This window comes from Grampus griseus, assembly GCF_964374135.1.
Source record: "Grampus griseus genome assembly, chromosome: 14".
NCBI classification, from domain to species: domain Eukaryota; kingdom Metazoa; phylum Chordata; class Mammalia; order Artiodactyla; family Delphinidae; genus Grampus; species Grampus griseus.
The window spans coordinates 38,297,297-38,323,364 of record NC_139008.1 but is presented as its reverse complement, the minus strand read 5'-3'; the positions used below and the strand labels follow the sequence as shown (position 1 = coordinate 38,323,364).

The window sequence follows — 26,068 nt, the reverse complement described above, 5'->3', positions numbered from 1 at the left end:
GCATCGTCCTGTCCCCGGGGTCCAGCGAGATCCTGCTTGTGCCCCTGGTGCAGCGCCGTCTTGGCCTTTGCTGGCCCTCTTGGGTCCCTGCACTTGACTGAGCTATAGGGCAGGGCGGGGGCAGCGGAGACCCAGGGCCGTCGTGTCCAGGGCAGGTGGGTGGGGGCCCTTGGTGGAGTTGGGGGGAGGCTCTGTCCAGCCCCAGGAGGAGGTGGGCAGGGTTGGGAGGACAGAGAAGCCTGTGTGTGTGGGGAGGGGAGAGAGACCTCAGACAGTCCTTCAGGCCCTCCCATGGCCAGGTCCTATCAGGAGGCTGCAGGAGAGTCAGGATCACCTGTTGGGGTCACAGTCCCCCCACAGTGTACATGGGCTCTCAGCACAGTTCTCCACAGTATAGGTGTTTCCCCCAGGCACGGCCCTCCACAGGGATTGTGGCCCCCAGGGGTGGCCCTCACTTGGTTCTCTCAGTGGCCCCTGGTGCCTGGGGCGGGGTTTGAAAAGACCAGCAGTGAATTAAATCAGGCACCTGTCCTGCCTTATCTCAGACCATAATCACAAACAGCAGAGTGTCACCCGGTGACCCTGCCACAGAGGACAGTGCAGCCGTGGGGGCTGAGGAAGACCTGACCCGGGCGGGAGGGTGTGGCTGGGGACAGAGCTGAAGGACGAGGGGACAAACCACACAGATGACGGGAAGGCGGGTCTCCCCACATGTCCTGCAACTGTCCACAAACAGGCAAGGAGCACCTACCCTGCACCACCCATCCCAAATGCTGGGGCTCAACATCGGATCAGCAAGGACCCTGCCCATCACAGGGTGCCCTGCCGCCGCCGGCTACCCTGGGGCCATATCCCGGGCCCCTAGAACGGGCAGCGCACAGTGGGGCTCAGTATTTCTCTCATCAGGGGCTTGATTGTTGTGTAGAAACCACAGCTGCTGTCCTGGTCTCCTGCCCTGCCCAGTCCTGACGCCCAGGGCAGTGGGTCCCAGTGTCCCCGCTTCCCTGCCTCCCTGGGGCACTCGTCCGGTGAGCTCGCTGCCTCCCGCCCGCCACAGGTGGGTTCCTTCTTCATGATCAACCTGTGCCTAGTGGTGATCGCCACGCAGTTCTCGGAGACGAAGCAGCGGGAGAGCCAGCTGATGCGGGAGCAGCGGGCCCGCTACCTGTCCAACGACAGCACGCTGGCCAGCTTCTCAGAGCCTGGCAGCTGCTATGAGGAGCTCCTCCGGTACGTGGGCCATGTGTGCCGCAAGCTGAAGCGCCGTGGCCTCCGCCTCTATGCCCGCTGGCAGAGCCGCTGGCGCAAGAAGGTGGACCCCAGTGGCGTGCCGCACGGCCAGGGCGCTGGGTGGCGGCCACGGCGGGCGGGAGGGCGCGCCACCTCCATCCACCATCTTGTGTACCACCACCACCACCACCACCACCACCACTACCACTTCAGCCATGGCAGCCCACGCCGGCCAGGCCCCGAGCCAGGCGGCAGTGACACCAGGCTGGTGCGGGCCGGAGCACCTCCCTCGCCCGGACATGGGCCCCCTGACGCTGAGTCAGTGCACAGCGTGTACCATGCAGACTGCCACGTGGAGGGGCCACAGGAGAGGGCCCGGGCGGCACATGCTGTGGCCACCGCCGCCGCCGGCCTCAAGCTGGCCACTGGGCTGGGCGCCATGAACTACCCCACCATCCTGCCCTCGGCCGCAGGCAGTGGCAAAGGTGGCCCCGGGCCCAAGGGGAAGCGTCCTGGTGGACCCCTGGGAGCCGGGGGGCACAGCCCACTGAGCCTGAGCAGCCCCGACCCCTGCGAGAAGATCCAGCATCTGGTCGGGGAGCACGGTAAGGACCTCACCCTGTGGGGAGCAGTGGGGAGTGGGGGATGGGCTCCTGGGACATCCCCGCCTGTGTGTGAACCCTCGTGAGTTCAGCCTTCCTCCCTTGGAGCCCTGGATGAAGGGAAGAAGGTGGGGGAGGTCCTGGGCACCTCAGATGGGAGAAGGTGCCCCCCCACCTCCATCCATCCTGTAGCCCTGAGCGTTTGCCACGTGGAAATGAGAATTCTGAAGCTAGAAAAAAAAAACCTGGGGCTGTGCTCCATTGCCCACGCCTGGCCCTGAGAGGGACCACCTGTCCATGGCCTGGTCATTTCTCAGGAGGAGTGGCCGGCCCCCTTTCTAGGTGGGGAGACTGAGGCTGGGGCAGAGGGAAGGGAAAGCCGAGGTCACAGAGCTCCCAAAGGCCGAGGAGAGAGGGGCCGGGGTGCCTCCCAGTATACTCGGTCCTCCCACCTGAGGTGCCGGCCTCACCCACCTGGGACGGGCAGGACACTGCGACCCCAGACACTGGCGTCCCATGCAGACTGAGGCCCTCCCAGGTGGCATGCGCGGGCAGTAGCCCTCAGTGTGCCTGGAGTGGGTAGAGGTGTGTGTGTCCTCACACAGTGAGGCACTGTGTCAAAATGCACATGCCTATAGTCCTGCACTGCCCACTGGGGCAGGTTGGCCCCGCAGGGCTCCTGGCTGTGGGGCGTCTAAGCCGCCGCCGGTGCAGTCACCTGGGCCCCAGAGACTCAGCCGGGCAGGCAGCACCGAGCGACGATGGCTCCTGCGCGTCGTGACCTGGAATGTTCCCAGTCACGTCATCCGTTTAACGTGACTGCTGGAAAGTGGCTCACGTCACATTTCTGTGGATGGCGTGGCCCCCTGGTGGATGAGCCCCTCTGCCTCTTTTTAGCCTTGAGTGAACAGAGAGTACCTGTGCAGGGCGTGCATGTGCTCAGGTGTGAATGCCCAGGCGTGGGCATGTGTGTCTGTGCATGTGCTCAGGCGTGTGCCGAGGTGTGTATGAATGTTCCCACATGTGCACATATACCCAGGTGTGAGTGCCCAGGCGTGTGCATGTGTACGATGTGCATGTCTACACAGACACCGTTCACCCCATGGCAGCCTGCTTGTGCATGTGGGTCCCAGGCACCTGGTGTTGCAGCTGAGCGGCCTGAGGCTGCCCACATCCTTCTCCCTGCAGGACTGGGCCAGGCCCCCAGCCGTCTGTCAGGCCTGAGCGTGCCCTGCCCCCTGCCCAGCCCCCAGGCGGGCACGCTGACCTGTGAGCTGAGTAGCTGCCCGTACTGCACCAGCGCCCTGGAGGACCCCGAGCTGGAGTTCAGCGACTCAGACAGCGGAGACTCGGACAGCAACGGGGTCTACGAATTCACACGGGATGTGCGGCATGGAGACCGCCGTGACCCCATGCAGCCACCCCCAGCGGCGGACACGCCAGACTCAGGAGGAACGCGGCGGAGGGCACAGCGTCGGGCGGTGGCAGGCGAGCAGGGAGGGCTGGGCCGTGTCTGGGCCTCCTTTAGCGGCAAGCTGTGCCGCATCGTGGACAGCAAGTACTTCAACCGCGGCATCATGGTAGCCATCCTCACCAACACGCTGAGCATGGGCATCGAGTACCATGAGCAGGTAGGCGGCCCGGTGCACCCTCCAGAGGTGAAGTGGGCCTGAATGGACAGCCCTTGGAGCGACCCCCGGGGAGCACGTTCCTCGTGTCTCCTTGAGACTTCAGTCTCTTACAGGGCCCCACAGAGGGGTTTCTGGGGGATGGGGAACAGGGATGGCGTTAGAGCTGAATGTCAGCTGTTGTGGCCGTTTTTATCAGCCACTCAGCAAACGCTCGTGCTTCTCCTTGGCTGGGCCTCTGCTGAGGGGTGAATGGAGAAACCGTGGCTCCCGCCTGGAGGTCCTCCTGTCTGGGGTGGGGGTTTGAAATCACAATCCCAGAGGCAGCAGGGGGCTGAGGGCGCTCACCAGGCCACCCAGTGCTCTTCTCAGGGTGGGACTCCCACAGCCCAGCTCTCACAGAGAGTGGCCCCCCCTTACATGAGCCAGAATGTGCCCACTGGAATGCCCCTGGGTGGCCCGGAGAGGCCAGTGGTATGGAATGGCCCCCAGAGGAGGAATTGTATGTGTGGTGCCTGGCCCCCCAGTAGCCCCTGCCCGGGACTGGGGCCTCGCCAGGGAGGAGCAGCGGCTGGGTCCGGCAGGGAGAGGGCGTCCACTCTGGGGACCGAGGCCAGTTCACTTTTTTTTTTTTTTTTTTCTGTTTTGGCTGCGTTGGGTCTTCATTGCTGCATGCGGGCTTTTTTCTCTGGTTGCAGCGATCAGGGGCTACTCTTCGTTGTGGTGCACGGTCTTCTCATTTCTGTGGCTTCTCTTGTTGTGGAGCACGGGCTCTAGGGACACGGGCTCCAGTAGTTGTGGCTCGTGGGCTCTAGAGCGCAGGCTCAGTAATTGTGGCACACAGGCATAGTTGCTCCATGGCATGTGGGATCTTCCCGGACCAGGGCTTGAACCCATGTCCCCTGCATTGGCAGGCGGATTCTTAACCACTGCACCACGAGGGAAGCCCCGCGGCCAGTTCACTTTTTAATGACCAGGTTGCCTTCCTCGTTTTCCACCCTCTGGGCTTTTCAAGTCATTTAAGCTATGTTCTTTCATCCTGGAGCAATTCAGGGAAAATGCCAGCAGTGTTAGCCTCCAGCAGCCCCGGCAGGGAGGTTCTCTTTGTGAGGGTGAGACCTAGGCAGGGACAGCAGCAGGCTGGAGGGAATCCCCGGCAAGGAAGAGCCTCTGCACACACACGTGTATACACACACGCACGTGCACACACGCACATACGCAAGGTTTACCTGTGCAGATGTGGACATGTGTACAGATGTGTACACGTGGGAGGCCCTGTGCACATGCACGGCACATGCAGGTACATGCAAACTCACATGTGCGCACAAACAGGCCACACACTGGCACACACACATACCAGCATTTACACTGGTGCAGGTGTGCACACACACAGGCGGGCCAGCACATCCCCAGTAAGAGAGGGACCTCTGGGGCCTTCTGCTGACAGGGAAGGGTGTGCAAGGCCACCAGGGATCAGGGCAGCTCTTGGGAGGCACCAACTGTGTGCCCTGCACCCCGTGCACCCACATGCCCACCCTGGAACCCTGAGGCAGATGCTCCAGCCCCTTTCCCCATGGCCTGTGCTTGTGGGGTCTGGGGAAGTCTGTGGACTGTTTCTCAGACATGCTGGTGGGAAGGTCAGGCAGGGCCTGGGGAGGGCCAGGGACAGTCAGGGCCAGACAGGGAGGGCCAGGCAGTTTGGGGTCCAGCTGGAGGGGACATCGCTGGGGTCCTTGTTTTCTCCTCCAGACAGCAGCCAGTTGGGCTCCTTCTGAGATGCTGCCACAGCCCCTTGGCCCCTTGATGCAGACTTACCTGCTCCTAGTTCAGTGGAGCAGTCCCCCACCCCTGCTGAGGGGCACTGGGAGCCGTGGGTGGGCCCTGATGACGTCTCTGCTGCCCGCAGCCTGACGAGCTGACCAACGCCCTGGAGATCAGCAACATCGTGTTCACGAGTATGTTTGCCCTGGAGATGCTGCTGAAGCTGCTGGCCTTTGGTCCGCTGGGCTACATCCGGAATCCCTACAACATCTTCGATGGCGTCATCGTGGTCATCAGGTGGGTCCCCACCGCCTGGGAGCCCACAAGGGCCGGGGAGGCTCTGGCTCGCCAGTGTCAGGAGACAGCCCCACACACATAGCAGAGTCCTAGCCAGCAGGAGAGGCCCTGCCAGCAGCATTTCATGGGATGGGATGTCTTGGGGCAGGATCCCCACCCCTCCCCACAAGCACTGTCGGGTACACACAGGTATGTCAGCTGCAACTCAGGTGAAAGTTTGTAGAACCTCGTGGAGCTGTTCCCTGCAGGAACAGAGTGGGCACTCAGTGGCCCTTCGGCCTCACAGCCGGACTCCACTCAGGGCTCAGAACCTTTGAGGAAGGCCAGCTTGCCTGAGGGGTGTCTGCTGCCGCAAAATCAGCACAGAAACGAATTGGAGAATCTGGGGGAATTCCCTTCCCCAGGAGGAAGCAGGGCCCTCAGGAGTCAAGGGATCCCCCACCCTAACAAGAATAGACAAGCCAGGCACAGCTTGAAAGGCGGAGGAGCAGGAAAGGTCCTCACTTGAGAAGCTTCTGACTGGGCAGCTTCTAGGGGTCGGGCAGCCAGCAGGACAGCAGCTGATTAGGAGGCTTCAGAGGTGTCACCGCCATCCCTCAGCCCTGTCGATGCCTTGATGCAGCTGAACCTGCTCCCAGAGTGGGGTTGAGCGGAGGCCACGGTGGCTCCCGGGCTGGTGTTCCTGCTTCTGGGAAGAGGGTATCCCAAGGTCAGGGTGGGCACAGGGATGCGCGGCCAGAGAAGGCCCTCCTAAGCCTCGGCCTGCCCACAGCGTGTGGGAGATCATCGGGCAGGCAGACGGCGGGCTGTCGGTGCTGCGGACCTTCCGGCTGCTGCGGGTGCTCAAGCTGGTGCGCTTCATGCCCGCGCTGCGGCGCCAGCTGGTGGTGCTCATGAAGACCATGGATAACGTGGCCACTTTCTGCATGCTGCTCATGCTGTTCATCTTCATCTTCAGGTGGGCGCGCCCGGTGGGAAAGGCCTGGGGCACTGAGCACATGCCTGCCCCCGAGGGGAGGCCCCTCCCACCGCGCTGGCCCCGTGCTGTGGCTTTGGGGCCCGGGGTGCCAGGAGCTTCAAAGTGGCAGCAGAAACTCAGTCACTGGTTCCTTTCGACAGGACTGACTGGGCACCTTCTGTGCCAGGCACCGGCGTACTGGGCTCTGCTCCCACGGCTCATAGCTGAGTGGGGTGATGGAACCAGCCCCCAGATGGATGGATTGGGGATCGTGCCCTCCCCAAAAGCCAAGAATGAGGGAGGCAGAGAAGGGGCGGGGCAGCCAGGCTGGAGTTTCTTGCTTCAGCTGCTGTTTGCTGAGCCCTTGCCGTGGGCCAGCTTGGCCCGGGGCCTCAGGCCTTGGGGAGGGGGCTAGGGCAGAGGGCAGCCCCAGGTAGGCTGGGTGAGACAGGCGCCTCAGGTCCTGGCTGCTGCCTGAAGCCAGAGTGGCCTCTGGTTGTCCCTCCTACTGCTGGCCTTGGTCTTCCCACCTATACAATGGAAACAGCTCGGCTGTGGGCACTTGGGAGGCCCCTGCAAATCAGAAAGCTGGGGTCCGGGGGGAGGTGTAGAGGAACAGCTGCTGGGTGTGGAGGTGACCAGGCAGCACCCCCCATATCCCTCCACTTGTGCCTCCTCCCCTGCACTCACCGCATCCCTGTCTGCCGCCCTTAGCATCCTCGGAATGCACCTGTTTGGCTGCAAATTCAGCCTGAAAACAGACACTGGAGACACGGTCCCTGACAGGAAGAACTTTGACTCCCTGCTGTGGGCCATCGTCACCGTGTTCCAGGTAAAGCCAGGTGGGGCCGTCCCCTCATGTACATGGTAGTCCCTGGAGAGCCACAGCCCTGCTCAGAACAGCCCCAGAGCGGGCCGAGGCCTGTCCAAGGCCACAGTGAGTGACGAGCTGTGAACAGCAGCAGGGACATTGATTCTGGCCCCTGGGGTGGTGGACCTGGTCTCACTTGTCCAGAGCTCCTTCTGGTCCTAAGGGCCTGTCAGCATTTCTACAGCCAGACCCACCGTCCTGGCACCCCCTCGGCCCCATGTTGGGCCCACTCTGCCCCGCCACCCCTTTCCCCCAGATCCTCACCCAGGAGGACTGGAACGTTGTCCTCTACAACGGCATGGCCTCCACCTCCTCCTGGGCTGCCCTCTACTTCGTGGCCCTCATGACCTTTGGCAACTACGTGCTCTTCAACCTGCTGGTGGCCATCCTTGTGGAGGGCTTCCAGGCGGAGGTGAGGGGGGCTTCCAGGGGAGGCAGTGGGAGCCAGGCACATTGGGCAGACCAACATGGAGAGAATTCCGTCCTCCACCCGCTGGGCCCTTCCGTCCACACCTGCCCCCGTGCTGGCCTGGCCTTCCTGTAGGGGGGTTCCACCTGAGGGGAGCCTCACGTGTACTGTGTGCTCCTCGGGCACAGGGTGATGCCACCAGGTCTGACACAGATGAAGACAAGACCTCCACTCACTTGGAGGAGGACTTGGACAAGTTCAGAGACCTCAGGGCCACAGGTGTGCATGCGGGTGAGGGGGCGGGGCGGGGACAGGATGGAGAGGGAGCTGCCTGCCTGTCCGGGCACAGCTGGGACTCCTGTGGGCGGGTCCTGGGCGGGCAGATTATCCTTCCTGGGAGCCCTGCAGGCTCAAGCGGCCTCCTCCCCCCACCCAGAGATGAAGATGTACTCGCTGGCGGTGACCCCCAACGGGCACTTGGAGGGCCAGGCCAGCCTACCCCCTCCCCTCATCATGCGCACGGCAGCCACACCCATGCCCACCCCCAAGAGCTCCCCACACCTGGATGCGGCCCCTGGCCTCCTGGACTCACGACGTGGCAGCAGCAGCTCCGTGGACCCCCAGCTGGGGGACCAGAAGTCTCTGGTAGGGATGGTCCCCCGCCCTGGCCTCAGGGCACCTTCAGGCTCCACCCACCCAGTTCCTTAGGCCTTCCCCAGAGATGAGTGAGGGTCCCGCACACACACCCCCAGTCATACCCCAGGAATCCCTTGGCCCTGAGTGCTTTGTTTTCTATAAATGGAGTCAGAAACTGCCGTTTTTATGGGAGGAGTATGAACAGACGAGTAGACTGTCAGGCCGGAAGTTTATCTTCCAATTTGCAATCATAGATAAAAGCTGGCAAAGCGCACAGCATACAAGATGGGGAAAACAGAGAAGGATGGCAAAAAGGTGTAAAAAACTGAGTATGTGGGACTTCCCTGGTGGCGCAGTGGTTAAGAATCCTCCTGCCGATGTAGGGGACACAGGTTGAAGCCTTGGTCCAGGAAGATCCCACGTGCCGCGGAGCAACTAAGCCCGTGTGCCCCAACTACTGAGCCTGCGCTCTAGAGCCTGCGAGCCACAACTACTGAGCCCGTGCTCTGCAACAAGAGAAGCCACCGCAATGCGAAGCCCGCGCACCGCAAGGAAGAGTAGCCCCCGCTCGCCGCAACTAGAGAAAGCCTGCGTGCAGCAGCGAAGACCCAACCCAACCAAAAATAAAAATACAAAAAAAAACTAAGGATGTGAAGCAGGTGACAGAAGCCGGGTGGAGAGTTCCGGGCATCACGACCAACAGCACCCTGTGGAGCTGGAGCCCACAGGGTGTTTCCAGACAAACCCAGAAAACACCACCCCCAGCAGACACAGCCAGAGCCGGCTTCTGGGCTTCTCAGAAGGGCCCGGGAGGGGTGGGCAGAGCAGGACAAGCTAACCGTGGAGAGAAAGCACAGGGATATGAACCTGGAGGAAAGTCCAGGCAAACCATCAAGGCAGGACGATCATGTGTTGGTAACAGAAAAGGTGCAGGGCTGAGCCTTGGGTGGGCCGAGTGATCTAGCAACAAGATGCATCACAGCCAAACTGCTAGGACGCTCTGGGAGGAGGACAAGGGCTGTTGAGCCAGGATTCCAGCTCAGCTCCTGCTGGACCCGTGAGGTGAAAACGATGAAGGGCAAAGAGGGTAGGTGCAGCAAAGGTGAAGTCCCCGGACCACAGTCCAGTTTATCTCCTGGATAAGCAGCACCCGGCTTCTCTTTGTGAGTCCAGAGTCTGCCAACTAGAAACTGATGTGGGGCCCCGCCCCAGAGATCCAGTTCAGCTGCTCGGTGGCATCTGAGGATGCCTGGTCCGTGGCTGGTCCCAGGCCCGCTGATGACCTTCGCCCACCCTCTGGTCCTCGAGCAGGCCCGGGAGGCCCACTCAGTGCTCTTGACGCTTGCTGGCCGTCTCTCCAGCTAGCTGTTGACCCACTGTGTGCCACAGATGCCCCACTGAAGGTTCAGTGCCGCTAGTGTCTCTCCTTAGCAGGGCTGTCTGCTCGTTAAAGATGATCCATGTACAGATGTCACCCATGGGTGTCAATGGTGATGCCATTGGATGCGAAAGGTCCCTGTGCCAGGTGCCCCTGAGGCCAGGATGTTTGGGGGTAACTTGGGGGGGGGCGTCCGACCTGCTCACTCCTGCCCCCTCCCCGCAGTCCAGCCTCCGCAGCTCGCCCTGCACCCACTGGGGCCCCAACAGCGCCTGGAGCAGCCGGCGCTCCAGCTGGAACAGCCTGGGCCGCGCACCTAGCCTCAAGCGCAGGAGCCAGTGCGGGGAGCGTGAGTCGCTGCTGTCCGGCGAGGGCAAGGGCAGCGGCAGCACAGACGAGGAGGCCGAGGACAGCAGGCCTGGTGTGGGAGCCTCGCCAGACACACGTGCCACACTGCTGCGGCGCACCGAGTCCCTGGACCACCGCAGCACGCTTGACCTGCGGCCCCTGCGGCCGGCTGCCCTGCTGCCCACCAAGCTCCACGACTGCAACGGGCTGGCCCTGCCCAGCGAGTTATTCCTGCGCATCGACAGCCACAAGGAGGACACGGCCGAGTTTGACGATGATGTGGAGGATGTGAGTGGGGGTGGGCCTCACGTCAGCCCCTCGCCTCCCCCTGTCGTGGGCTGGTTTCCCAGGTGGGGACTCGGGAGCAGCGTTCGTGGGAGGCCCTTGGGACGGGGGAGGGAAGCAGGAGAAGCTGGGCAGGAGCTGATCCGACTGGTGTGGCCTCAGCTGATCCGCAGGGAGCTCTGGAGTGGGATTCGCCCCAGGGTCAGCCCCACCTCCAGCTGAGGGCTTGCTCTGAGCTGGAGTCGGTCAGCCAAGGAGAGCCCCATGGGAGGAGAGGGGAAGAGAGCAGAACCACCTTCTCAGCTAGGCACTTCTGCTGCCCTGGACAGTTTTGCTGGGAGGCCCACCTGGGCAGGGATCTGAGGATGGCCACTTACCGGCACCCCCCTGGACTCCCAGCGTAGGTCCCTCACCCAGTGCCCGGGTGGGTGGACAGGGCTGAGCCTGAAGGCAGGAGAGGCTGGGGGCTGCCCAGGCTGGGAGGGGCCCTGAGGACCCCCCCCCTCCCCAGAGCTGCTGCTCCCGGCTGCAGAAAGTGCTGGAGCCCTACAAGCCCGAGTGCTGTCGGAGCCGCGAGCCCTGGGCCCTGTACCTCTTCTCCCCACAGAACAGGTATGGGGCACACCTGGGAGAAACCTGGGAAAGCTGACCCCTCCCTCTGGGCCCCTGCGTCCCTACCACGTGGTGAGCGCTGTGCTCCTCCCCTGGGACCTTGGGGACGGGAAGCAAGGGCTTGGCCAGGGCTGTCCCTGAACCCCCACCCCTGGCTCCCAGGCTCCGCATCTCCTGCCAGAAGATCATTGCTCACAAGATGTTTGATCATGTCGTCCTGGTCTTCATCTTCCTCAACTGCATCACGATCGCCCTGGAGAGGCCCGACATTGACCCCGGCAGCACCGTGAGGCGCCCTCCTTGCCTGGGAGGGGTGGGGTCCCGCCGTTGCGGCTGGCCCCTTCCATCATCCTGTCCTCTGCAGGAGCGCGTCTTCCTCAGCATCTCCAACTACATCTTCACGGCGATCTTCGTGGCCGAGATGATGGTGAAGGTACAGGGTGTCCAGGGGAGCCCAGGCATCTGTCCATCCGGCCTCACAGCCCTGCCCAGTGGCCCCACCCTGGCCCCGTGTGCAGCACGTATGTCCACCAGCCCCTCCTCTGCACCCACTAGGTGGTGGCCCTGGGCCTGGTCTCTGGTGAGCATGCCTACCTGCAGAGCAGCTGGAACATACTGGATGGGCTGCTGGTCCTGGTGTCCCTGGTTGACATCATCGTGGCCATGGCGTCGGCCGGTGGTGCCAAGATCCTGGGCATCCTGCGTGTGCTGCGCCTGCTGCGGACACTGCGGCCCCTGCGGTAGACTGGGCGGTGGGGCAGGGCCTGAATCGGGGATCGGAGCAGGGCTGGGGAAGGATGGGGTGGAGTTTGGGGAAGGTAAGGGTATGAATGGGCGGGGCTGTGGCTGGTTGGGGTGGGGCCAGAGGGTGGGGCGGAGCCAGAGGGTGGGGCAGAGCTGGGGAGGGAAAGGGCCTGGGGCCAGCAGGGGGTGGGGTCTTTGCAGCGCAGGGCTTTCTGTCTGGTGGCAGCTCCCTTGGGTGGGCTCAACAGCACATTTCTTCTGCTCCTCGTGCAGGGTTATCAGCCGTGCCCCAGGCCTCAAACTGGTGGTGGAGACTCTGATATCGTCACTCAGGCCCATCGGAAACATTGTCCTCATCTGCTGTGCCTTCTTCATCATCTTCGGCATCCTAGGGGTGCAGGTGCGTGGCTCTGCTTGTCTGTGGGACGGTGGTCTGTGGTCAGCAGCAGCATAGCAGCCCCGGGAGGGCCAAGGCCCAGGCAGGCAGCGAGAGAGACGTTGCTCTCTGTCCGGCTGCTCTGGGAGGCCCTGTGGGGGTGGGTCTGGAGCGTGGGGGTGCAAGGCCTGGCCCTCTGGGTGACTACCCCGCCCTGGTCAGCTCTTCAAGGGGAAGTTTTACTACTGCGAGGGCGCTGACACCAGGAACATCTCCACTAAAGCCGAGTGCTGGGCTGCGCACTACCGCTGGGTGCGACGCAAGTACAACTTCGACAACCTGGGCCAGGTGGGCAGGGCTGGGGGGTGGGGTGGTGGTAGGGATGGGGGGCAAGCCTGGCGGGGGTGACCTCACCTAACCTCGTCCTTATCTGTAAGGTGGGAGCGGCATGGCAGGTCTGCGAGTCGTGGGTGGGTCTGCTGTGCGTGGGGCTGTGGTAGGGGGTGTGGTCCTTTGGGGCGTCTCCCCAGCAGGAGGCCACGTCCAGAAGTAACCACCTTGCTCTGGCCTCGCAGGCGCTGATGTCCCTGTTCGTGCTCTCATCCAAGGACGGATGGGTGAACATCATGTACGACGGGCTGGACGCCGTGGGCATAGACCAGCAGGTGCAGTGGGCGGTGGGCAGCCCTGCTCCTTCAAGCAGACCTTTCTTCCCGTGTCCTTTGGTCATCTCAGGGAATGTCCCCCGAGAGGCCGCATTTGGCCTCTGAGAACTTCTGGAGAGTTCCACGTCGGGGGTCAGAGCTACCCTGCAGGCAGAGGCCATGCCCGGGAGGGGCGCCCTTGTGGGCAGGCACCCACGTGCCACTCCTGTGCCGCAGCCGGTGCCCAACCACAACCCCTGGATGCTGCTCTACTTCATCTCCTTCCTGCTCATCGTCAGCTTCTTTGTGCTCAACATGTTCGTGGGCGTCGTGGTGGAGAACTTCCACAAGTGCCGGCAGCACCAGGAGGCCGAGGAGGCACGGCGGCGGGAAGAGAAGCGGCAGCGGCGCCTGGAGAGGAAACGCAGGAGTAAGGCGCTCCCGGTGGCGGTGGTGGGTCGGTACCTGCGCGTCACCCCAGCCTTTTCCACCTGCCTGAGGCCCCCCTTTCGCCTGTGGGAGGGTGTCTGGGGACCGGGGGACCAGCCAAGGGGTGGCTCTGAGACCGGGCTGCTGCTGGCCTAAGCCCGGGTCTCCCTTGTGCTCGGCGCAGGGCTGTGCAGGCAGCAGCTCAGCAGCCTGGCCCCAGAGCCCCCTACCTGGCCCCAGTCCCCTTGCCCCACCCGCAACTCCGGCCTCACCGAGTGACTCTACACGCTTGCCCTTCTTGCCCTCAGAGAAGGATGGCTGCAGCAGGAGGTGGGGTCCCTTCCCAGGAGGTACAGGGGATGGATGAGGCCCCAGTTCCCACCCCCCACCACCGCAAGGGCAGGTTCACCCCATGAGTTTTCACGCCACGGTGGGGGGAGCAAGCAGAGCCATCCAAGACAGAGAGAGGGTCTTAGAAAACCCCACCCAGCTGGGGAGCAAAGAGGGCCTCTTCCAGGAGAGGCTGCTGAGCTGCCCGCCCACCCCATGGAGTCTCCTAGCCCTGCCCACCGCGGCCAGCTCAGACCATCTCCTTGTCTTTCCAGGCACTTTCCCCAACCCAGGTACCTGCCCCCGCCCTGCATGCCTTAACCCCCACTTCTGCAGGCCACTGCACAGGGCTGCGGACTGGCCTGACCTCCATCCCTCTGCCACTGCCACAGGGAAGGGTGGACATCGCAGGCGGGTGCCAAGCCCACTGGGGTCCACCGCAGGGTGGGCACGGGACGGCTGGGGTGGGCGCCGGGCGCCAGTGGGAGGAAGGGTTGCTGGCTCGCCTGCCTGGTGTCCATGCTGCTGCCTTCAAGCTCGTGTGTGTTCCTCCGCCCGGCCTGCATGCCTGACTGCTTCTCTGCTGCACTCTGGGAAGCCTGCCGGCCGGTGCCTACTCCATGTCCTCAGTGCTGGCCTGGCCCAACTGGTCACTGGCCCCTTTGGCTGCAAGAGCTGAGCCAAGCTTTCTAGTGACCGCATGCCAGACCAAGGAGCATGCGGGCCCCAGGGAGGGGTCGGTTCCCGTCGGCCCCCGCTCTACCTGGTCCCTGCCCACGGGCTTCTGTGGCCGAGGTGGGTCCCCTATGCAGTGGTGGCAGCTATGCGCTCGCCCAGTGGGAGCTCAGTGGGCACTGATCTGCCCTAAAGAGTTAGAGCAGATGGAGCATTTAGTGCAGACAGACCTGCTGGGAGATGCACAACCTCCCCCCGCCACCCAGGTCATGGCCATCAACCTCAGATGTACCAGAGAGTGGGCAGACTCCAGACAGCAGGCAGTTGCCCACTGGCCTCCTGGAGTACAGGGAGTGGAGGGACTCTGGGCCTGGGGGCCAGGAGGCAGCACATGCCCAGCCTGGAAGATGGGGGTGTGGTAGCCACTCTGCCCTGCCCCCCAAGAAAGCTCCCATCTGCCCACCCTTCATCACTGAGGTGTCTCTGAACCCTGATGCCAGCTCAGGAGAGTAGATCACACAGGCCCTGGCTTGGGAGCTCCCGGCAGGGCGGGGTTTGGGCAGGGCCCCACGGCAGGACGCAGGTGGGGTCTCAGCTTCCAGGCCCACTCCTGGGGTCTGCCCTGGGGCTGGGGCCCTCTTGGTGGAGTAGGTCAGTGGGTGACCTGCCCCTGAGGCCCACGTCTGAGCCTGGGCCCTCCCCCAGCACCTCTACCCTCCAGCCCCTGGGAGGCAGCCCTCCCACCCCACCCCACCCACCCCCTCACCATGGCCCTCTTCCCACAGAGGCCCAGCGCCGGCCCTACTATGCGGACTACTCACCCACGCGTCGCTCCATCCACTCTCTGTGCACCAGCCACTATCTGGACCTCTTCATCACCTTCATCATCGGCGTCAACGTCATCACCATGTCCATGGAGCACTATAACCAGCCCAAGGTGGGGTTCGCTGCCTGGATACCCCACCCACCCTGCCTCTAGGCCTGCAGCGGGGAGGGCCGCGGGTGGGGTCCATTGCTCAGTGAGGTGGTGCCACACTAAGAACTGGGGGCCCCAGGTCTGCAGCAGTGCCTGAGCCCTCACCGGGGTTTATGGGGTACATGGATGTGTGGCTGGAACAAAGGGTCCTCCTTCCTTTAAAACCAGTGGAAACTCCCAGGGCACATCTGCCCCAAGGGCCTCCCCAACCCCATGAGAAGTCCCATCCAAAATGCTGGCTAAGGGAGTGTCCCCGAGTCCAGCAGCTTCCCAGACTGTGGATTTCACAGTCCAGGAAAGGCCAGACTGAGAGAGGGAGATGTCCTCTGATCGCATCGCCACCATTTCATTAAAGACGGGGACGCCCCCTTCTCCTAGAACAGCAGAGAGCCTCTGACTCTTTGGCTGAAGCTGAGCCCATCCGGAGGGCTGGCCCCTGCCCTGGGCTGTGGGTGGCTCTGGTCCAGGCAAGGCCAGAAGTCTGGGCTCCGAGGGGCAGGTTCCCCCACCTGAGAGTTGTCCCCAGAATGCCGCGAGCGTAAATCCAGGCGGCCCTCCCCAGCCCAGCACAGACCTGCATCCAGTAATAGCTGAGACCTGTCCCGTATCTGAGGAGGTGCCCAGGTCAGCAGAGGAGAGAGATGGAGCAGGGTGGACAGGGCACAGGTGCGGGGGCGGCGGGGGCGGGGGGGCGTCCAGTGCTGCAAGGGGGCAGGAGGATGGGTGGGAAGGGGCAGCCGGGCAGGGAGCCTGACACTCAGGAGCCTGACACTCCATCCCCAGTCTCTGGACGAGGCCCTCAAGTACTGCAATTATGTGTTCACCATCGTCTTCGTCTTTGAGGCCCTGCTGAAGCTGGTGGCGTTTGGGTTCCGGAGGTTTTTCAAGGACAGGTGTGTGGAGCAGGGGCAGGAAAGAGCCGTGGCCTGAGGCCTGCCCAGGTGACGGTGCTGAGTAGAGGTGCAAGATGCCCTGTGGTGACACCAGGACATTTCCAGGGGACAGGGAGGGGACTCCTGGTGCTCTGAAGGGCTAGGGGTGCTGGGGAAGAGGCAGTGGCCAGCACTGAATCATGCCTGCCCGCCCGGCCCAGGTGGAACCAGCTGGACCTGGCCATCGTCCTGCTGTCCATCATGGGCATCACACTGGAGGAGATAGAGATGAACGCGGCGCTGCCCATCAACCCCACCATCATCCGCATCATGCGCGTGCTGCGCATCGCCCGCGGTAGGCCGCCCGCCCGTCCCGCCAGGGTCTCCGGGCTGTCAGGAGGGCCGGTAGACAGGGCTCAGGGGTCCACCTACCCCGTGTCGTTCCTCAACCCGCACTGGTGCGTCATGCTGGTGACGGGAAGTGGGGGGACGGGTGGTCCGGGTCTGGCCGGCCCCACCCCCTCCCCGCTAATGCTCGGCTCCCGGCCCTAGTGCTGAAGCTGCTCAAGATGGCCACGGGTATGCGGGCCCTGCTGGACACAGTGGTTCAGGCGCTGCCCCAGGTAGGTCGGCAGCTCGGGGGCTGGGCCTGGGTCTGGCTTCCCTGCTCCTAGGGTGGGCATCACAGACACCCCCGAGAGGACAGGCTGCAGGGAGGGCCTCACTCACTGTCAATCAGCACTTGTTCACCTGGTCGCCCCGTCTCGTGGCCACTGCAGTTACCAACCCCGCTCCCTGCCGGGTGCAAGGAGTAACTGAGCTGCTAGGCTGTGCTGTGAGAGGGGCGTGCTGCCTGCCTTCCGGGCCTCAGTCTAGTCTCTCTGGGGAAGACCAATGACCAGTGCCCATATCCCCCAGTGCAATTCTGGACGCAGTGGGATTTGGGCAGAGGGCAGAGCCTGTGGCAAAGGTGTGCTTGTCGAGTTTGGAGGACCACACCCAGGGCTCAGGTGTTGGCCACAGGCCTCTCTCCTCTGGAGCCAGTTCAGGCCCTGCGACCTCGCGTCCTGTGCCCAACAGCCACCACACTGATCCTTTGTGGTCTCTTGAGCTGAAAGTCTTATTTCCCCATCTGTGCAGTACTCAGTCCCTCTGCCAGTCCACCTGACCAGCCATCCGTCCACATGTCCATCTGGCCGTGGATCTAGCCCTCTCAACTAGCCTTCCAGCTACCCAGCCACCCACGTCTGTCTGTCCATTCACACAGCTGTCTGTCCACCCATCTACCAGGTGTCCAGCTGTCCAGCATCCAGCCCTCCTGGCCAGCTGTCTGTCCACCAGCCCAGCATGTTTCTATCCACCCAGCTGCCTCCCCAGCTGCCCACTAACCCCCCAGCCCTCCACGCCCTCCACCTTCAGCCGGCCCCCACTGGTCCCCTTAGCAGCATTCCTCAGACCTGAGTTATACTCAGCTCTCCTTGCAGCCTGCCCAGTGTCTGTGGGAGTGACGGGAAGGGGTGGGGGTGGAGGATGGGAAACCCGGGCCTGGCCACGCCCCAGTGCCATGCCTCTGGGGGCCGGAGCAGGTGCTGGAGAAGAGGGGGAGCAGCCACATCAGGGTGAGGAGGCGTGTGAGGGTGCCCCTGCGCCGCCCCCCCACCCCATAGCCCAGAGTGAGCGTGAGCAGACGCCGGGAGGGTGGGCGGCAAGTTCACAGCAGAGCCTCGGGCAGGGGTCAGACCAGACCTCACTGTCTGCAGAGCTTCAGCCTTCACCTTGAGGTGGGGACCCTGAGGCTGGAGGCAGGCCCTGCACAGAGTCCACCAGAGCCCTCGGGAGGCCTCCCAGGTTCTGGGGAGCAGAGGAGCTGGAGGCAGCACCCTGGGTGCCGGGTGGGCATGAGGAGCCGAGCAGGGGCAGAGGCCAGCAGAGGGGCCTTGGGCACCAGGCAGGACAGGGAGCCCTGGGGGCCACAGGAGCTCCGAGGCCAAGAGGGATGGATTAAGAACAGGGCTCAAGGCAGTCCCCAGGAACTTGATGCCCTGCTGGGCGGGTCTTGGGTAAAGGGTGTGGGGTGAGACTGAGGCCCCACTGACCTCATTCTGCTTCTCTCCTATGTAGGTAGGGAACCTCGGCCTGCTTTTCATGCTCCTGTTTTTTATCTATGCTGCCCTGGGAGTGGAGCTGTTTGGGAGGCTCGGTGAGTGCAGCCGCGCCGTGGCCCACACTCCAGACACGGGGTCCCAGAAGGCGCAGCATCACGCGTGAGCACACAGCCCGCGGATGGCTCCGGTTGCTGGCCAAGCTGAGGCCCTGGCCCCTGCTCCTGTCAGCCCTTCACTGTGAGGTGACTTGGCACATGCGAAAGTGCTGTGACAGACGCATGACGTGCACACAGACACGCACATGTGTTCATACCCAGGCCAGGAGGACAGAGCTGCACATGAGTGTGAGTGCACGTGCCCACACGCAGGTGTGACCTGAACTCCACCTGGTCCCCAGGGGACATGCTGCAGCAAGTCCTTAATTGTCACCAAGGATTTCCTCAGACCCCCAGGCGTGAGGCTCTGGCTAGTCCGGGCAGGGGTCCGTGGGGACCTTTCGTGGCAGCCCAGACCCTGTGGGAGCACCCTTCCTTTTGGGTGTCAATGAAGGCTCAGTGGGTTCAAGGGTCTGCCCAGAGGGGCTCCTCAGACCCAGCAGCTAGTGCCCCACAACCTGGATCTGGGCCGCCTCATGCCCAGGGCAGCCCTGTTACTCCTCAGAATAGAAGGGGGGCATGCTGATGCAGAGCTGGGCCTGTGCTGAAGGCATCCACCTGTCAGGGCCCCTGAGCTGTGCCACCACCCTGCATCCCAGAGGAGCGTGCCTTTCTCCCTGTGGGAGGGCAGGGCCTGTGTGCGGACTGGCCCCGACAGGCGGGCTGACCAGGTCCCTCCCGGCAGAGTGCAGTGAGGACAACCCCTGCGAGGGCCTGAGTAGACACGCCACCTTCTCCAACTTTGGCATGGCTTTCCTCACACTGTTTCGCGTGTCCACGGGGGACAACTGGAACGGGATCATGAAGGTACCGGCCCACGCGGTGGGCGGGGCGGTGGGAGTCCACGAGAGGCCCCGCAGACGGAGGTGGGAGCCTGCCCGCCGCCCTCCACCTGCAGGACACGCTGCGGGAGTGTGCCCGTGAGGACAGGCACTGCCTCAGCTACCTGCCGGCCATCTCGCCCATCTACTTCGTCACCTTCGTGCTGGTGGCCCAGTTCGTGCTGGTCAACGTGGTGGTGGCCGTGCTCATGAAGCACCTGGAGGAGAGCAACAAGGAGGCCCGCGAGGATGCCGAGCTGGACGCGGAGGTCGAGCTGGAGATGGCGCAGGGGCCCTCCGCCCGCCCCAGGCCCACGGCCCTGCCGAGCCCAGGTGCCTCGCCGGACGCCCCCAACCTGCTGGTCGTGCGCAAGGTGTCTGTGTCCAGGATGCTCTCACTGCCAAACGACAGCTACATGTTCCGGCCCGTGGCACCCGCTGCGGCCGCTCATCCCCACCCGCTGCAGGAGGTGGAGATGGAGACCTACGCGGGCGCCTCGGGCACCTCGGGTACAGCCCCATGTGGAGACAGCCAGGACCTGGGCGGGTGGGGCCGGCCAGGGCCGGCAGGGGCAGGGGTGGGGCCAGCGGCGAACGCACATTTCAGGCACCTTCTTGCCCCAGGCCCAGTCACCGCCCACTTGCCGCCTGTGGAGTCCTGCCCATCCCTCCAGGTCCCGTCGGCTATGTCCTCCCCGGCCAGGGGCGGCGACACCCTCCGTGCCCTGACCCCTCTGGGTGCAGCCCGCTCCCCTAGTCTCAGCCGGCTGCTCTGCACACAGGTAGGAGGAGACTTCCGGTCCGCAGCTGAGGCCTGGGGGCTCCGTGGGGGTTCCCTCCCCTTTGGAAGGATGAGTGACAGGGACATTGGGGAAGTAGGTGCTGTGTCCCTGGAGCCTGTGATGATGCCACCTGGCCATGGGGACCCGTGTCCCCTCAGGCGGCAGCCTCGCCCTCCCTCAGGCCCCCCCAGCAACCTTTCCTGTGGGCCTGGATGTACCCACAGACCACTCTCACCTGAGACTTCGGCCCCTCTCCCTTCCTCCCTCCTTGAGGTGTCAAGCTGAGCTGGTGGTGCCAGGCAGGCAGTGGTTGCAGCCTGGCTCTGTGCCCCATCGGGTCTCCAGAGGCCCATGGCAGATTCTGCCCATGGAAGCTTGGGCTCCAGCCCTCTGCTCATCACGGCCCCTCCCCAGCATGACCAGCGTTGGTGGGGGCCCCTACACTAGGGCTGGGGGACAGTGCTTCCACACCAGTGTCTGCAGCCCCATCTCACCCTGGCCCATAGCCTTGGGGGTCACGAGGTCTTCCTGGCCTGTGGTGGGGGGTGGGGTCCCTGTTGCCTGGGCTCTGGCTGGTCTCATATGACTCCATGTCTTTGCAGGAGGTAGTCTGCACAGAGTCCCTAGAAGGGCAGGTCGATGGTCCCAGGGACAGCAGCCCGGGCTGGGGAGAGCCTGGTGGGAAGACCCCAGTGAGGCAGGCGCCCCTGGGGCCCTCCTTGCGATCCCCACCCTGTTCCCCGCGGCCCACCAGCATCCGCATCCGCAAGCACACTTTTGGACAGAACTACATCTCCAGCCGGCCACCGGTCCTGGGCGCAGAGGAGGCTGAGGCCCCAGACCCGGCTGACGAGGAGGTCAGCCACATCACCAGCTCTGCCCACAGCCCCTCGGCCTCACCTGCTGCCTGTGGGGTGGTGGGCGGTGAGCCAGACCTGCACAGGCTCTACAGTGTCAATGCCCAGGGCTTCCTGGACCAGCCAGGCTGGGTGGACGAGCAGAGGCGGCCCTCCGTGGAGCAGGGCTGTGGGGACAGCCGCCCAGAGGCCGGGGAGGTGAAGACCCGGGCCCTGGAGGCCGAGCTGGCCCTGGGGGCACGCAGGAAGAAGAAGATGAGCCCCCCCTGCATCTCCATAGAGCCCCCCGCGGAGGACGAGGGTGCGGCCCGGGCCCCTGCAGCGGAGGGCGGTAGCACCACCCTGCGGCGGCGAACCCCATCCTGCGAGGCTGTGCCCCACAGGGACCCCCTGGAGCCCACAGACAGTGCAGGGTTGGACACTGCCGCCAAGGGGGAACGGCGGGTCCAGGTCCCCTGCCGCACAGAGCACCTGACCATCCCGAACTTTGCCTTTGAGCCGCTGGATGTGGGGGGCCCCAGGGGGGACCTGTTCTTGGATGGTGGCCATGGTGTCGCCCCAGAACCCAGACCTTCCTCCTCAGGCATCACGGCACCTCCCGAACCCCAGCAGACGGAGCCTCCAGTGGCCTCGGGAGACCCCCCAGAGGAAGGGTGGGGGCTGCACCTCACAGTCCCTGAGAGCCCACTGAAGAAGGGGTCCACCCCAGTCCTGGGTGACAGTGTGGACAAGCCCGTGTAGCTCGGGGTGCAGTGCCCACAGGCTTTGGCACTGGGGTTGGGGTACACCCAGCAGGGTGGTGGCCCAGGCAGGGTTACACGTGGACCCTGGGTCCGGCCCCACTGAAGGCAAAGGTGCCGGAAGGATGTCATAACAGGGAGAAGGAGGCAGATGCAATTGTGGGCGAAGTGGAGCAGGGGGAGCCCACAGCCCGAAGCCTCAGTTAAAGTTGGGGATTTCCGAGTCTGCTGCCATGGTCCCAGGCCGTGCCAGTAGCCTGGTCAGCAGTCCCATAACGAGAGCTATGTCCAAGGGACAAGGACCAGAGAAGACCAAAAGTAGAAAGGCAGAGGCCACCTAGCAGAGCCCCATTCTCACATCCGCTTATTCCTATACATGCTTAGGGCCACTTATGCCCTCCAGCTTCATCCCCAAGGCCACCGTGACCACGCTTCACGTTGCTCACACTTTGAGTTCTCATCCATTTGTCTCCACTGCTCATTGCTGTCTCATCCCCCCTCCAATACCCACTGCCCACCGTTCTGTCCCCCTCAGGATTCCGGAGAATGCTCTTGACTCCGGTCTCTGGGAAACAGCTGGTCACCAGGGAGTGGGGACCATGCAATAAGACCCTCACTGCCCGTGGGGCTTGGGCCAAGAGTTTCAGCTGATGCCCCCTTGTTTCATTTTGTTTCTGTTATAAATTCAGGTTAAACATTTGCAATAATCCGATGCAGAAAACTCGGCTTCTCAAGCCAAGGGGAGGGGAGGGGGGCAAAGCAGAGTGGAATAAATATTAACTTATTTAAGAAATGTGTTGGATTTCCACTGTCAGAATCGGTCCCTCACGTGGGTAGGTGGCAAGCCCATGGCCTTGGTGAGGGCCAACCTGGGTGATGCCTCCACCACCAGCAGCGGCACAGGGCTCCACAAAGCCCTCCTGCAGGCTCCCCCCCCCCCCCACTTGGGCAGATCGCAGATAGAAAGCCCTCCTTCCCTGGAAAAGTAGAGCTCATCTTGGCAGCCAGAACCATGTGATATCATTCACACACTGGAGAAACAAGGACTGATCCAATTAGGAACAAGTTTCTGCCAGGGCTTCCAGCAGGAATGGGTGCTGTGGGAGCAGGGGGCAGGCCCCCGTGGGAGCGCTTCCCAGCTGGGCAGTCACCTGGGGTTGCAGGGGCCACCCCCCTCTCTGCTGTCTCCCTACCTGAAGGCTCTGACCCTAGACCCGCCCCACGCCCTGCTGGCTTCTCGGCCGCAGCCCTAGTGCACAGACCCCCAGTCACCCCTTCCCCGTGAGAGCAGGTACAGAAGGGGGCTGGGTCAGGATAGAACTTGTGATCCTCCACAAGTTCACAGACCGTGGCTGTGAACACAATGGGGGGCTGTACCCAACGCAGAGCTGGCTTCAGGTTAGGGTCCAAGCCCTTCTCTCCATGCAGCAAAGCAGGAGCCCAGCGACACTGGGACGGCAGGCCCCTGACGCTCTTCAGCTGCCTCTGGGCTGGGCTAGGTGGTGGGAGGTGCCATCCAGGGCTCTACCTGGCTGAGGCCGGGGCCTATTTGCTCTGACACGGGTGGGCAGTGAGTCCCCAGCATAGGGCCCAGGGCTGCACCCAGCCCCTCCCCCACTCCCCACCTGCCCAGCCCCTCCCCCACTCCCCACCTGCCCAGCCCCTCACAGGAGGTGCCAGGGCTCCCTCTGGTGGAGGCTCCTGGAACTGCAGGGCTTCCCAGAGTGGGCGGCCCTGGTGTGGGCTTCGGGGCGGGGCACAGCTGGACCTGGAGTGATGGAGTCTGCAGACTCTCCTGCATGTGACCTTGGCCTCAGTTCCCACAGGGAGAATATGCTGACCTGGGCCGGACCCAGGGCTGCGGCAGTGGTTCTTCCCCTAGGCCCAGCCTCTGGCCTGCAATCTCCCTGCTAGAGAGGGGTCATAGGTCAAGGGTTAGAGGGCAGGAGAATGGGACAGTTGACTAGTTTCTGTGTAGAAACAAGGATGCGGAGCACAGCCCCAATCCAGTTCACCACACCGCCTGCAGTCAAGACCTGGCCCCTGGCCAACTAGAGGCCCTCCAGGTCATCCTGGAGGCAGAGGGAGTCGGGGAGTCCCCATCCTCAGCCTCGCATGCCAGGGACTGCCTGCCAGCCCTCCCCGGGGGCCATCCCCTGGGCTGGGTAGTCCTGGTTGTTGGTCTTGGGATGGGTGGGGTGGCGCTGGGGGAGGGGACAGGCTGCAAAAGCAAAATGGAGGGACCTGGCTGAGGGGGGTGATGCTCCGGCCCTTGACCCCATTGCTGGGTACCTGGTGCCCCGAGAATCATCTAAATGGCCCGTGTTTCTTTATCTGTCCCGAAACCACGATGCCACTTACCAAAAAGAGACACAAGCCAGTGTGCAGAGAAGTCAGCCCCGGGCACAAGGGGCAGGGTGAGGGCCATCCCCACAGCAAGGCATTTGCTCAGGGACCGGGGACCCACAGAGAGGGTGGCTGCACCTGGCTGGGCCCTGGACCCTTTCCTCTCCCTCAGCGACACCCACAGCCAGAAACACAGCGATGACCACATCTGCTTTTCATGATCTTTAATAAGCGTTAGTGCCCACTGCCTGCTCCCTGGGCTCGGGGCAGGGGCGTCAACAGGGGGTGCTCAGGGCAGGGGGCCAGGGAAGGTGGGGAAGGATGCCGCCTCAGCAGGAAGCAGCGGTGTGGGGACAGGAGGGGACTGGCTTCTCCGCTGATCCAGGTGGCAACACTGGGGACCGGGCTCAGGGCTCCTCGGGGACGTACTGGTGGATCCAGTCCAAGTAGTGCGTGATGCGGGTGTAGATGCCTGGCCGGTTGGGCTGAGCACAGCCGTCGCCCCAGCTGACCACACCCGCCTGCAGCCAGGTGCCATTCACCTTGCAGACCAGGGGCCCTCCGGAGTCGCCCTGGGGAGGGGAGGGGTCAGCGGTGGCTGTGAGGCCTGGGCGGCTGGGGGCTGCAGGGGGACGCGAGACCCACCTGGCAGGAGTCCCTCTTGCCATTCCCGGCACAGAGCATGTCGTCCCGGACGATCGGGATGTTGTTCCCTGTGTACAGGCCAGTGTGGTATTTCATGTCACAGATGCTGTTTTCCACGACAGGGACCTTCACCTGCTTCAGGGGAAATGGCGGTGGCAGGGGTTCTGGGGGTGAGAGGAGAGGAAGGATGCTGCATCAGGAGAGTGTGGGATCACCGCCCTGAGCTGGCCGGTTGGGACCCTGTTCCCCAGAGGAAACCCCAGGTGGTGGAGCCGCGATGTGCCCAAGTCCCCCTCCAGCGGTCCCTGACACTCACGTCCCCTGTGCAAGTTGCCCCAGCCTGTCACCCAGCACCGAGTCCCCGGGCGAAAGGTCTCCGAGGCAGGGGGCAGGGTGACCGGATGGACGTGGCTGGAGATGTTCACGGGGTCCCCAAGCTCCAGCAGGGCGATGTCCGCCCCGTTCTCAACTATGTAGTAGTTGGGGTGGGGGATGACCCTTCTGATGGGCAACAGCTCGTCCTGGTAATAGAGGTGCTGCTCCCGCAGCTGCACCCTGAGGACTGTGGGGTCTTGGACTTGCCTGGGGAGAGAGAGGGCCACCTACTCAGGGGCTGAGCCACCTCCGGGACACCCAGGAGCGTGAGTAGAGCCCCAGGCCCACCCCTACCCGCCAGGCCCTGTGGAGACTCACGGTCCGACGCAGTGGGCCGCGGTCAGCACCCACCAGGGGTGGATCAGGGAGCCCCCGCAGAAGTGTTTCCAGTACTGGGTGCTGAATCTCAGGCTCACCTGCCAGGGCCACTTGCTCCCAGGGGCCTCCCGTCCCCCTACGATGCCTGCTCGCTGCAGGGCCTGGTCTGGGGCTGGGGCAGGAAGTGCCTTCAGGACACGACACGACCCAGCCATCGGGCTCAGCCCTTCCCTGTGCCAGCACCACCCTGGGCTTCTCTGAACCCACCCACCCATCCCTGGGCTTGTGGGGGTGGGGTGAGGGGACAGAGACAGAACGGGCCCAGGGTCAGGACTCACCAGTGGCCGCATGGACCAGGCTCACCAGGAGGGGCAGCGCCAGCACCAGCAGATGGAGCATCTGGAAGGAGCGCGGAGGGGCAGCTGGAGCTTGGCTGGGGGTCTGTGGGGTTTGGGTTCTGTGGGGTGGAGTGTGTGTGGGGTGCGGGGTCTGCAGGGTGTGGGGTCTGCAGGGTATGGGGTGCAGGGTGTGGGGTGGAGGTGGAGTCGGGGCCCCTGGTGATCAGGGGCTCTGTCCAGGCCAGGGGGTCTGGGGCCTCAGTGCTCCGGATCTGAGGCTCGGCCACCCTGCTCCACAGTGACACCCAGATGTTGGGGTCCCGCTGGGGGTTCTCACCTCGGTGGGCCCAGCTGCTTTTGCCCAGCCCTCTCTCCCTGCCTCTTATCCTCACAGAGCAGGACAGAGTCAGGGGAGGGATGCTGGTCATCCAACCCAGAGGGAGGAAGTGGATGACTCAGACCCAGTGCCCGAGTCCCTCTGGCCAGGAAGGGGCCCTGCCACACATCCCTGCCCCCCACCCTGCG

At 63.7% G+C, this 26,068-nt stretch overlaps 2 protein-coding genes across 3 annotated transcripts in view; one reads left to right on the top strand and one right to left on the bottom strand.

Annotated features, from left to right (window-relative positions):
* The window catches only part of CACNA1H (calcium voltage-gated channel subunit alpha1 H), a gene marked incomplete at its 5' end in the record, with an annotated part of 62,968 nt that extends 40,688 nt beyond the window's left edge, over window positions 1-22,280 (top strand). Inside the window, 27 exons of one of the 2 annotated variants that reach the window (XM_082670545.1) lie at window positions 1,058-1,835; window positions 3,021-3,463; window positions 5,367-5,518; window positions 6,291-6,476; window positions 7,191-7,308; window positions 7,604-7,759; window positions 7,945-8,035; window positions 8,193-8,401; window positions 9,996-10,406; window positions 10,915-11,015; window positions 11,178-11,301; window positions 11,380-11,448; window positions 11,571-11,755; window positions 12,033-12,159; window positions 12,358-12,483; window positions 12,711-12,800; window positions 13,017-13,209; window positions 13,814-13,831; window positions 14,999-15,150; window positions 15,973-16,082; window positions 16,283-16,416; window positions 16,614-16,684; window positions 18,183-18,261; window positions 19,007-19,128; window positions 19,220-19,652; window positions 19,767-19,924; window positions 20,527-22,280. In XM_082670545.1, the coding sequence (XP_082526671.1) occupies window positions 1,058-1,835; window positions 3,021-3,463; window positions 5,367-5,518; window positions 6,291-6,476; window positions 7,191-7,308; window positions 7,604-7,759; window positions 7,945-8,035; window positions 8,193-8,401; window positions 9,996-10,406; window positions 10,915-11,015; window positions 11,178-11,301; window positions 11,380-11,448; window positions 11,571-11,755; window positions 12,033-12,159; window positions 12,358-12,483; window positions 12,711-12,800; window positions 13,017-13,209; window positions 13,814-13,831; window positions 14,999-15,150; window positions 15,973-16,082; window positions 16,283-16,416; window positions 16,614-16,684; window positions 18,183-18,261; window positions 19,007-19,128; window positions 19,220-19,652; window positions 19,767-19,924; window positions 20,527-21,522 (5,832 nt within the window). In that variant the 3' untranslated portion in view covers window positions 21,523-22,280. The remainder of the gene's footprint in view (window positions 1-1,057; window positions 1,836-3,020; window positions 3,464-5,366; window positions 5,519-6,290; window positions 6,477-7,190; window positions 7,309-7,603; window positions 7,760-7,944; window positions 8,036-8,192; window positions 8,402-9,995; window positions 10,407-10,914; window positions 11,016-11,177; window positions 11,302-11,379; window positions 11,449-11,570; window positions 11,756-12,032; window positions 12,160-12,357; window positions 12,484-12,710; window positions 12,801-13,016; window positions 13,210-13,813; window positions 13,832-14,998; window positions 15,151-15,972; window positions 16,083-16,282; window positions 16,417-16,613; window positions 16,685-18,182; window positions 18,262-19,006; window positions 19,129-19,219; window positions 19,653-19,766; window positions 19,925-20,526) is intronic. The other variant, XM_082670546.1, reaches the window with a different exon arrangement.
* Window positions 22,281-24,112: 1,832 nt separating this feature from the next.
* LOC309832349 (tryptase-2-like) lies at window positions 24,113-25,630 on the bottom strand. Its single transcript, XM_082670022.1, has 5 exons — window positions 25,544-25,630; window positions 25,206-25,377; window positions 24,829-25,094; window positions 24,513-24,676; window positions 24,113-24,439 (listed from the first exon to the last, which is right to left on the bottom strand). The coding sequence occupies exons 1-5, from the start codon at window positions 25,602-25,604 to the stop codon at window positions 24,275-24,277; spliced, it is 828 nt and encodes a 275-aa protein (XP_082526148.1). The 5' UTR covers window positions 25,605-25,630; the 3' UTR covers window positions 24,113-24,274.
* Between the last annotated feature and the right edge of the window lie 438 nt (window positions 25,631-26,068).